The sequence below is a fragment of the Thermobia domestica genome, chromosome 5, assembly GCF_964235325.1.
Source record: "Thermobia domestica chromosome 5, izTheDome1.hap1.1, whole genome shotgun sequence".
In the NCBI taxonomy this organism is placed as follows: domain Eukaryota; kingdom Metazoa; phylum Arthropoda; class Insecta; order Zygentoma; family Lepismatidae; genus Thermobia; species Thermobia domestica.
Window position 1 is genome coordinate 287538751 of NC_137458.1, and position 11700 is coordinate 287550450.

At 34.3% G+C, this 11700-nt stretch overlaps 1 protein-coding gene across 1 annotated transcript; it reads right to left on the minus strand.

Moving 5' to 3' along the window:
- Nucleotides 1-7756: 7756 nt before the first annotated feature.
- Nucleotides 7757-8958, minus strand: LOC145685582 (uncharacterized). The gene has a single exon (XM_081757969.1). It carries the CDS (start codon nt 8956-8958, stop codon nt 7792-7794), a length of 1167 nt encoding a protein of 388 aa, XP_081614095.1. The 3' UTR covers nt 7757-7791.
- Between the last annotated feature and the right edge of the window lie 2742 nt (nt 8959-11700).

Below are 11700 nucleotides of genomic sequence, written 5' to 3' on the forward strand. Positions count from 1 at the left end.
TTGTATAATTCTATATGATACGGCCTATTAGTATGCACAAGAAACATAATTGTCTGTATAGTAATCCAGATAATAGCATTATTTTTAAATGTCGGAAAATAATTAAAATCAGGCCACAAGATAAGTTTTGTTACAGTAAAGCTATGAGGGGAAAGACGACAAATTTTACTAATTAAAATACAAAAATACGTCCAGATGATTGGTACGTTGGAACAGGCATGAAACTTATGTTCTAGTGTATCGAGATTGTTGCAGTATGGGCATATATTACTATTTACAATACCTATATTGTGAAGTTTTTCCAATGTTTTGTATACATTATTGACTACGAAATACCAGGTTGTACGTTGGTTGTGGGTGAGAAATGAAGCGTTGATGTTTTTCCATATAGCATTCCAATTTTTGTGTGGGTGCTTTAACACGACATTAGGTATACTAGGAACCCACAAGCGAACATAGCGCCAGTAAAGGTTGTTGACCGAACCAGTTTCAATGGGATCTTTTGCTAGCAAGGCATATATCATATCAAGTATGACATCACGTAAATGAGGAAATTTGTAGCTCCAAGGAAACACGTGTACTGGCGCCTGAAGGTCTAAACAGTGGAAGCAGACATTGATAATAGCAGCCGTAATCGAAGTCTCGTGTTCACAGACAAGCTTACAACTTCTGTGCATAAGAAGGGCACGTGCCTGTGCTTCGATGTGCAAAAAGCCTATGCCTCCTTCACGTGAGGGGAGGTAGAGTTGATTCTTAGCCACGCGTAAGATTTTGGAATGCCATAAGAAAAACAAAGCTTGACTGGTTAACTGGTTAAATATTTTAACTGGCATTGGTAAAACCTGTGCAATGTGGCTGAAAATACTAAAAACAGATGTTTTGAGAAATAAGTTTCTACTAAAAATATTCATGTTTCGCTGTCTATGAATAATAAGAAGATTTCGTATTTTATTTGCTGTAAGATGATATGACTGTTCTATGGTTTGTTTGATATTATTGTACCACCATACACCAAGTATTTTGACACTTTGAACCGTATCATAGTAGTTGCTATATGGAGCATTGTATTCTGGATGAATACATAATATTTTTGTTTTTCTGTGATTGAGTTGCGCTCCAGAAGCCTGTTGATACAATGTTAATAAACGTTGTAGGCAAGTCATGTCGGCCGGATTTGGTAAACAATAGTGGGAATCATCTATGTAACTTTGTACAGTCAGTTTGGTATTGTAGACAGAGACACCAGGGAGTAAACGTTCAGTCGCATACATAAGTGGTGCAAGGGACAAACTGAATAATAAACTTGACATTGGGTCACCTTGCAAAATACCATTATTAATGTTTATTGGGTTACTTAAGCCACCATTAACTTTAATTTTTGACAATCTATTCGTATAAATTCCCCGTACAAGAGAAATAAAGGAGAACCCAAAACCATATTTCTCAAGGACTTTGAATAAGTAGTCATGGTTAATCCTATCAAAAGCTTGAGAATAATCCGTGGCTAAAACAGCAACGGGTGAAGGAGCAGTGGATTCGTGGTAGGAAATGAAATCTCTAAGATTTGATAAAGCCTTATAGATCGGGTTCTTTTGGCCTATTCCATATTGATGTGAACTTAGCAGTTTGTCACTAAACACTTTTATTCGTGCAGTAAGACAGCGTGTTAAAATTTTTAAATCCGTACACAGAAGGGAAATAGGTCTTAAATCATGAACACTGTAAGTGCGAGAATGTTTAGGTACTAAAACTGTAACACCTGTGCGGAGAGATTCACCTAGAACAAGAGTCTGCCTATATTCATTGAAAAGGTTTGTAAGAAAGGGTGCTAATATATCGATAAAGGTTATATAGAATTCTAGAGGTAGGGAATCAATCCCCGTAGATTTCCCTCGACGGCCGGAAGCAATGGCTGATTTAACCTCGTCGACTGTAAATGGACTAGATAGATATTCTTGATCCTGTTCCTGCAAGACTGTAGGAAGATAGTTGAGAATTTCAGGACTGTCACAGAAGGAAGTAGGCTTGGCATACAGCTGTTTATAATGATTTGTGACACAATGTATTACTTCTTCACCGACATACACGTGACCTGTGGCATCTTTAAGCTGAGATATAAATTTCTGCTTTCCGGGCATGAGTTCTTTGCTGATTTGTACAATTCCGGGAGTTTCTAAGTCGTCATATTGATGTATTTGACTGCGAGTCGTGAAACCTTGGATGCGGCGTTTGTGCATGGCTAATAATTGGGGTTTGATTTCTTGAATTTGAGGTCGAAAATTGCTACCTTGAAGTTGTTCTTTCATGTAGTCTCTTAAGAGATTGGTGTAATATTGATACTGAGTACAATATGAAGCATTCCGATCCCGACAATATTGTTGGGTAACCACACGAAACTTCGGTTTGACTCTCTGTTCCCAGAAATGCATAAGGGATCCTTTGTAATATTGATGACGGTGTAAAAGGGCTGCCCATTCTTCGTGAATAAGATGGATGTAGTCAGGCTCCTGGAGGATGGATGTATTAAAATACCACAAACCACTTCGTTTTAAAAATTTTGAGACGGGTAGATCGATGGTCATTGTAACTGAGGTATTTGATTTCTTATGTAAACTGAACCTGTTCTACAGTAAAGACAATTTTTCATTACGATTGGGCTAACAATTCGTCTTTTTCATAGGTAATTTCCACTATTTGCTATATCTATACGTTAATACTTAGCATATATTCATATATTTGGAGTTCGCTGATAATGCATACAATAAGACATATTAGAAATATTTTGTTAAGATTTTCGTTTGTAGATCTAATCCACGCTTCTCTCAATGACATAGATGTCGCTGCTTTGTGTTGAACTGCAGAATTCCCTCGCGTTCTTGAAAATTTCCCACTTTAGCAGAATTGGTAAATCTCGAGATTTCTGTCGATTTAATGTTTTTTGCTTCTAATTTATTTATTTTAAGCTAATATCTAACAAAAATATCAAAAACGGGTTTGTTATTAACCTGTCCTGCTGGGGAAACCTTCCGAAATTTCGAACATATAAAGAAAACTGAGATATTTTCAAAAAACTTCAAAATAAAGAGACGCGTCATTTATTTTGCTCATAGTAGTACTTCAAGATCTTTCCAATGAGATATGCATTATTGATGTATCTTTAAGACTAACGTTGGTAGTAGATTTTATATAATGGAAAACGTAACGCATAATTTTCCGTGACACCAAAAATACTGATAGCATCAGATTTAATAATTTAGAAATTTCGAGAAAACTGCAGCAATATTCTGAATAGATTCTACAATATTTTTCTTGTTATGACAAGATTTTCTGGTTACAGTTTGGGATTTATTACTTTGAACAGAGTAGTGAAAGCCTCCGCCTTCCGGTACCTACGCATAATTAACATGCACTCAGTAAAAATTATATTATATTACACTCGCTTGAAATAAATGTAGCGATATCAATCTAGGAGCTATAGAAACTATAGTGGGTGCAAGTGGACTAGAGGAACTTTGATGCTCAATTATGCAAATAATACAGTTTCTCATATGAAAACCGGTCATGCATTTCCCCCTGCTTTTCGTGCTCAGTTTTTACTCAGACGGCTATAACATATAATTTAATGATTTCATTTTTATGTTGTGATCTGAAGGGTAAATAATCAAAGAGAATGAATAAGTCTTTAGTAAGTAATGAATGTAATACTCGAACTGAGGCAACATGATAGCTCAGTTGTAGAGCGCTTACCTCTGGTGCGTGGGGTTCCGATCCCCGCCAGAGTAAGTTTATTCTGGATAACATCGTTTCCGTGGATTTTCTAGGTATTCCCGTTTCCTTCCACATGTTCATTCCACAAAATCTTCCATTATCATTCCCTTACGTTAATCACCCGTCTCCCTTAGTCTAAAGAGGTTAGCCCTAATCATTGGACGTTAAACCGAAAGATTTCATTTCAAGATTTTTCGAACTGCTGTGAAATCTACAGTTCTTATAGAGTTCTTATCTATATACAAAACGTGATGAAGCAAGTAAAGCTAGTCGCACAGGAAACCTTTTCGCTCAATATTTAAGCCAGTAGATATAATACGTTTTTTTATAAGAACCGAGAGATCAGGTGACTGGGACCTACATTTATACAGTGTTCAGCAAATGCTTCCATATTTGATGTCCCTGGACATATTAATTATGGGTATATCTACAGCAAATAAGGAGTTGAAAGTACAGCTTCCCTCTGAAGGATTCTGGAAATATACCAAACAAGGATATTTCAGGACAGGTAGTAATAATAAGTTTTGGAGTGACATGTGTATTGAGAAGACTCTTGTGGAGATACCAACACTGGTGGGGACTCATCTATGGGAGAGTAATTGCAAACTCGACATTAGCAAAGTGGGTGGAGTTCGCGCTACTGACTGCCAACGTTTTACTTGCAATGAAGAAATTTGCAGGTGTTTCTTTGTTTTGGTTAGAAGTCTACATTCGAGTTATGAAAAATATTCAAGCATTCGTTGATTGTACTTTGGCTACATAATCCTTTCCAAGGAAATATCGTGCCTCTTTCATCTCTACTACTGATGTTATATCAAGTGAGAAAAGTAAATTGTGACAATGATTTAGAAGAAGGCATAAGATCTGTCTCTTTAATGGAGGGCAAATCTAACAGTGACGTACGGTTATCACGGAAATAGTAAATAGTGTCACTTGCTAGTGAAAAGTGTGGTTTATTTATTGGAGGAAGGATAGAAAAAGTTACCTCAAACTAGCTATCCCCACGCAGGATTTGCATTGTCATAAGCAATAAAGAACTTGCAAACTACCGAAGATATGATTTATTAACTCTTCTAACTGCTTTGTTTGATGAATCTTTGATGACATTTGTAAAAACGTTCTCCTCGCTACTGAAAAATATGGCAGTAATTCAGCAGTGATGTTTGATGGTATGTAGAGTTTCTACGTGAAACACATTCATGGTTCACGCAAAGAGACAAGTCCAAATATAGTAGTTGAAAAGGAAACAAAAGTACTGCAGCAATTTGAATGTTTTTTACAAATGTTAATGACAAAAATGGTCCTGTAAATCTGCTCACCACACGAAACTGGTGTAGTTGTTACGCAGGCTACTGGTGACACAGACGTATTAACTATAAAACCATCAGAAGCGATTAGAAAAATCGGAGACTGGTCTATAGTTGTTGACCAGGATACAGGTCTCCTGATACTTCTCATTGCCCTCATACCAAAAATTCTTTTCTCTATTTAATGCCTGAATCAAATATAATCCCAAGAAAGATCTTTAGCTCTAAACTTCTGCTGAAAGCATTAAGGACAGTTGACTAGTATATTTGACTCTTCATGCAATCACTGGTTGTGATACGATTCTGTATCTTAGAAGTTGGGGTAAAAAAAAAACTTTCAAGAAATTGACACAACGGTTTCACTACAAAGAACAGTAGAGATTTCCAACAATCCGATTGTCTATCATAATTCAATCGCTGGGTCATTCTTCAATGTGCCCAGTAAGATCTAATGGTACATTAAATAAGAAGAAATGTTTAATGTGTATGAGGATTATAGGGTATCGATCAATTAATGCTGATTTCAATGTTACTAACCTCCCTCCAACATCTGCTCCCACAAGGGAACATTCACTCAAGACCTATAACCGGAAACAAGAGTGGAAAGATCTGAAATTAGATCCAACTGAATTAGATTGTCAGAAACAAGGAAATTATCTTCAACTTGGTCCTTTTCAGCAAAAGCCTGATGTTCTCTTGAATTGGATATAATTACAAACTTCAGATGCACATGCAGAAGACGTAAGCTCATATGTAGCAACTTTTGTTGTCATTTATACTGGCTATGGATGCAGTCATCGTGATGTGGTAGAGAGGAAAGATTTGGCTAACCTACTTTGTTCCGATGATGAAGCAAATGAAAATTATACTGCTGAACCGCCGCCACAGAATTGAATGAAGCACAGCACTCTTTTCTTAAGATTCTAGAACTTCAATGAAGATGTTATCTTTTTCCAGAATGTGATAATTAGGCATTTGTACTTCTAAAATACTATTAATATTATTGATGAAGTAAGTATCTATCGACATTTGTAATTGAGAGTAAACTGAACAGTCAACACAATATAATTTCTTATTGATGTGTAAATGTTTCAATTACAAATCCTGCCTGAAGATGATGGCTTACATTCCTGTATTATAACTGTAATTGAACTGTCATTTCTACTGTAACGAAAGTTTAACTATAAAATCTTGTCATAACTATAAAAATATTATAGAATCTATTCATAACACTGCTGCAGTTTACTCAAAATTTCTGTGGTATCATGGATAATTATGCATTACATTTTACATCATATGAAACCTATTAGCAACGTTAGTTTTAAAGATACATCAATGATATATATACCTCATTCGAAATCTCTTAAAGTATTCAATAACGATTGTTTGAGGTTGCATTTTTGGAATTCGTAGCGGTTACGAAGATATTTGACCTTAAACGTCAAAAACAGAATTGAAAATATTCCATTTTTCACTTCATGTCACCATATTTAAAAGTAACGACAACAAATAAAAACATTTTAGTCTAGAAGACACTTTCCAATGTATTCTCTCATAAATGACGAAAAGTCTAAGTTCTTATCTTAAAATGGGATAGAGTTATAATATTAGGTTTGAAATTTGAGAAACGAGTTAGGCTGGCATCCATAGATGACAGGGTGATGACGTCATATCTCCGTTTCCTCAAATGGAATTCGTTGAGACTTTTCGTATGTTCATATATAGATATAGTAGAATTGATGCTAAAATTTTCAGCTTGTTATTCCCAATTTCCACCTTCAGGTCTATTTTAATGTGCTAAATAGTAATACAATGTTTATGGGTGAAAGAGCAATTTTGGTAGATGCTCTAGATGTTGATTCCAATGTGAAAAGATGTACTATTAATTTGAAATTGTACTATCACACCCAATTTTCAACAGGAGTGACAATCAAATGGAGAACTTCTGTTCGTTCCGTGTACTAAGAGAACTGAACTACAGACGGGATCGTTGTTTGTCAATGTTAACTCATGTACCATAATGAGACTATCATTCTCACTTTATCCATTACGCAGAAACTCTGAATGACAGTAGAATGGTGTATGCTTCACTCTTTCACGAGAGACTGCCCGAAGAGCTCCATGTGCCCGAAGAGCTCTACAGAACATATTATTTATGGTAGTTGGAGCTTAATTTTCAATATTGTATCACCTCACAAAATTTTGTATGATTAGTTATTCATCAGGTCAGGCTAAAAGACACTACTGATATTTCTGCGGCGTACATGTTTATTTATATCGAGTCCTCTTCCTAGTCCAGTTTTGCAAGACTGTTCAACAATACATTACCTTCTGACTAACGAGGAACACCAGCCTGTTTTCTGAACAAGCACAAAATATGTAACATTGTGCGTGTACCTTGAGACCCTCTATATTCTTGTTTCCCTTGAAACGTCAAATGAGAAATTTCAATCATGCCAACTCAATACTATGATAACTTATTTAATTTAAATTCAAACTTTATGTTCAAAATATCAAAAGAAGTTCTAGTAGTAAAAGTATTTATCTTTATTTTACTGTTCTGTCTTCAAAAATACACATACGTCTTTATAGAAAGCCATAAATATATTTGAACATAATCGTATTAAATAGTTGTTCGGAGTTTACATGCATTTCTGAAGTGCTATTAATTAATTGCCATTTTTTCTTGACCTAAGGTACTAACTGAAAACACAATTTACAGTAAACACAACCCTACAAGTGACAATTGTTCGAGAGTCCAATCCTCAGTCTCTTCTAAAAATTTTCCACTCACAGGATGCGGTGAATCACACATTAAACTACTTTGCGAAATATTTGCTACACTTGACTTCTCTTGAACTATTGTGACATCACTTTGATGGAACCTTATCACGTTAATTACATTACAATCGCAGTGCAATGACATAGTATTAATATACAAATGAACGTTATAATCTGCTTCTTCAATTACAGGTTCCAAATCTCTATCATTTAAAGTTATATGTTTTATATTATTGTATCTGAGATCTATTTGTAGATCCCGCGAAGAGTATACGAAATCATGTGTAGAGAGTTGTGCTATGTTATTACTAGACATATTAAGTAAACGGAGTTTTCTCCACTGTCTCCATATAGGGTGAAAAACAGAGAAATTATTGTTTGAAATGTCAAATGAATCGTCAACTGTTATGACGAAATGATAATTTTGAAAGCTTCCACATCCGTCCAATTGGTTGTTTCTCAGATTTAAAACCGTTAACTTTACATTTGAATACCTTCTTGAAGTAATTACATCAGAACAATTCGTAATTTCATTGAACGACATATCAAGTATTTCGAGATTGCTTGGAATATATAAGATATGTATCCAACGCATACTAATGTTATTAAATGAGAAGTCTTTACAAGACCCAGATCCTTCAGAAAGTAGTGAACGAATGGAGTTATGACTCAAGTTTAAATGCCTAAGAACATCGTGATCACACAAATCTGGAAGGTATTCAATTTGATTAATACTTAAGTCTAAATATCTTAAGTATTTTAAAGGAGCAAAGGAAGTTTCTTTGATGTTGTATATTAAGTTGTTTTGTAATTCAAGTTTTTCAAGAGAACGTAAATTTTTAAATGTTCTTTCTCCTATCGAAGTGTATTTGTTGCAACTTAAGTTCAAAATTTTAAGTTTTGGAAGATTAAATGTTTTTGGATGATCTTCTGATAGTCTGTTGTGATCAAGGCAGAGTATTGTAAGATATTTGTTGTTATAAAAGAAATCATCTGGAAGATCATGTATTAAATTTTCACCTAAATCAAGCTTAGATAAGTAACTCTTACCTTTCATAAATTCAGGTGAAACATATTTAATTGCGCAATTTCTCATTTCCATTATACGCAGCCAGTCTAAGTTATAGATGTTTATATTATCCGTAATGTTTGGAGCATAATTGTGTGAGATCGAAAGAATCCAAACTTCTTTAAATGTCAGATTCACTAGAGTTAATTTATTATTCGATATATTTAATTTGTCAAAAGTATGATTAGGAAAAGTGGGTGACCAGTTATCCTCACTGAAAGATAGTTGAGTAAAACTGAGATCTAGACCCAAAGAATCAATTTCACTGTCAATTGCATTCCCAGGGAATGTTTGCAATGGATTATTATTTAAATTCAATATTTCTAAACTTGAGAGAGAAATAAAATTATTACTTGAAACTGATTTGATTTCGTTATAAGATAAATCCAGTTGAACTAGCTGAATCAGCGTACTGAACCATTTTGGATCAATCCTTTGTAGTTTGTTTTCGCTTAAAATTAAAGATTGAAGACTAATAACGTCTTTAAATATATATGGAGGTAAATTTTTGAGTTGTTTATTTTTAGTAATTTTCAATTCCCACAAATTCGTAAGGTTTCGTAATAAATCTTCAGGTATTTCTGATAGATGTGAGTCCGTAAGAATCAGTGTTGAGATCGTTTCGGGAAAAATACCACTGCGTAAACCGCTAATGTGTGGGTACGATATTGTAATACTTGTAATTCGAGAAGAGTTAACTCCACAATTAAAGAGCTTATATAAGGTTTTATCACCAAATTCTAATGACATATTAGACCTATTACTAGCCTTTAGAATCAAATTCGTATTTACATTATGACTTGATTGGTTAAAACAGTTATTAAACTTCGTAAATTCAGCTGTGAACCTGCTGTTTATATTACAATTCAGAAATTCTAGTGTTTTATCCCTCTTTCCTATATTTGTGATATCTTTGAACGGTAGAAAAATGTTTCTAGGAATATGGATACCAGAGTTAGTTAAACATATAAATCTGAACACCTCAATAATCTCTCTCGTAATCAATATTGCTGTGAAATTATTGTCACAAGTAATTCTATAGTAATCTGAAGAATGGACGAAATTGCACCTTTGATCTTCGTCCTTCCAAATCGCAGTGGCCACTCGTGATCGAATAATAAGCATACAGAACAAAACAAGCCATAACATAATATTCATTGTGATTTTCATATTAACACTTTCAGATGAGAGTTTATTTGATAGTTTAATTTTATTCAGTGTCCTTCAGACAATAACTTTTACCCAATAATTATTCCCAAGTTTCTAACAATTACTCGTGATCTGAAAGAAACAAAACTGAGAATTAATTGATATATCTAGATAATCTTGCATTCTAGGTAGAACATTACGATACTGAAGCTAATTAATTTAATTGTTACATACTTTCCTTACACTTATTATATATATATATATATATATATATATATATATATATATATATATATATATATATATATATGATAATTTGTTGTGATCAAGCCTTAATTTAACTATGGAACTGGAGGCACGATACCTCATTAATAGATCCCTTACCTCTTGTATATAAGGTCCCTGGTTCGATCTCTGTCCAGAAAGTTTCTGGTGGACAACATTTTGTACATGGGTATACTCAGGATACTCCTATGCCCAACCAATTCTCGTTCTACCATTTTTTCCTTGCCCTAATCATCCGTCTCCCATAGCCTAAAGGGCATAACCTAAACGTTAAACTGAAATACATTAAATTGAAATGTTTCATTTTATTTCATAAATATGGAACAAACAATAAAGAAGTTATTTAAATTAAGTCGAGCAATGAAAGTTTGTTCTCTACTATCACCACAATTTTTAGCTGAGTTAATTTTGAGTTTAACGTCCCTTTCAGCAGCGAGACTATATGAAACGCGATTTACTGATTAACGTGGAATCCGAAATACATGAGCTACTGCCGGGAATCGAACCCGGATGTCCTACGACAGAGGCGAATGTTCTAAAAGCTTAGCCAGGAAGGTGCTCAGAATTTTTTAAAGTGAAGTTCAAAACATGTGTTACTAGGTTTGTAGGAAAAGCTGCGATGTTTAAATTTAAATCTTTCCCTTTCAGCGGTTGTGTTACGCAGGTTAAAGATGTGTTGATGGTAAATGAATAATATTTTTGTATGAGGAAGTTGGAATGAAACGGGTTAACCTCTGAAATTACATCCAGCGCGAAATGGGATTGACCAAGGCACCTTACAGATAGCGATGAGCACTCTACTACTTTCTTTCTTCTTTTTTACTTTAAAAAAGAACTTCCTGACTCATTACTTTTTTCAACTGCTAGGAACTTCCATACACGAAGTTCAAGAATTGTTGAATAGTTGAAATTTCAAAGATGAGATCATCTGGAATTGAGCTTCGGACTCATGTACCAAACGCACGTGCGTAAGCCACTAGACCAATTGTGAGGGCTACCACTGAGCACCGTGGGTCCGAACAGCAAGTCTAAATTGCTAATGATGATATACAGGCTGTTTTCGCTGTTAACATTTTTCAAAGATATTGTCTGTGGAGATGCAGTTTCAACTACTGTAAATCCCAAATTTCATTTGCCTAAACCTAAGTGATTCCAGGAAATCAATATGTAATATCAATGTTTATATGATTTTATGTTTATATGATAAACATTGATATTAATATCAAGTTTTATATGATAAACATTGCAACTTGCATTTCATCAAATTTCAATCGAATTTCCAGAATAAAGTGTCAACATATCCTAAATTTAAGAGTATTACGTTCAGTTGCCCTGCATGTG

What these genes read in the sequence shown, in the direction of transcription:
- LOC145685582 (XM_081757969.1), bottom strand. Translation starts at nt 8,958, where the DNA reads ATGGAAATGAGAAATTGCGCAATTAAATATGTTTCACCTGAATTTATG.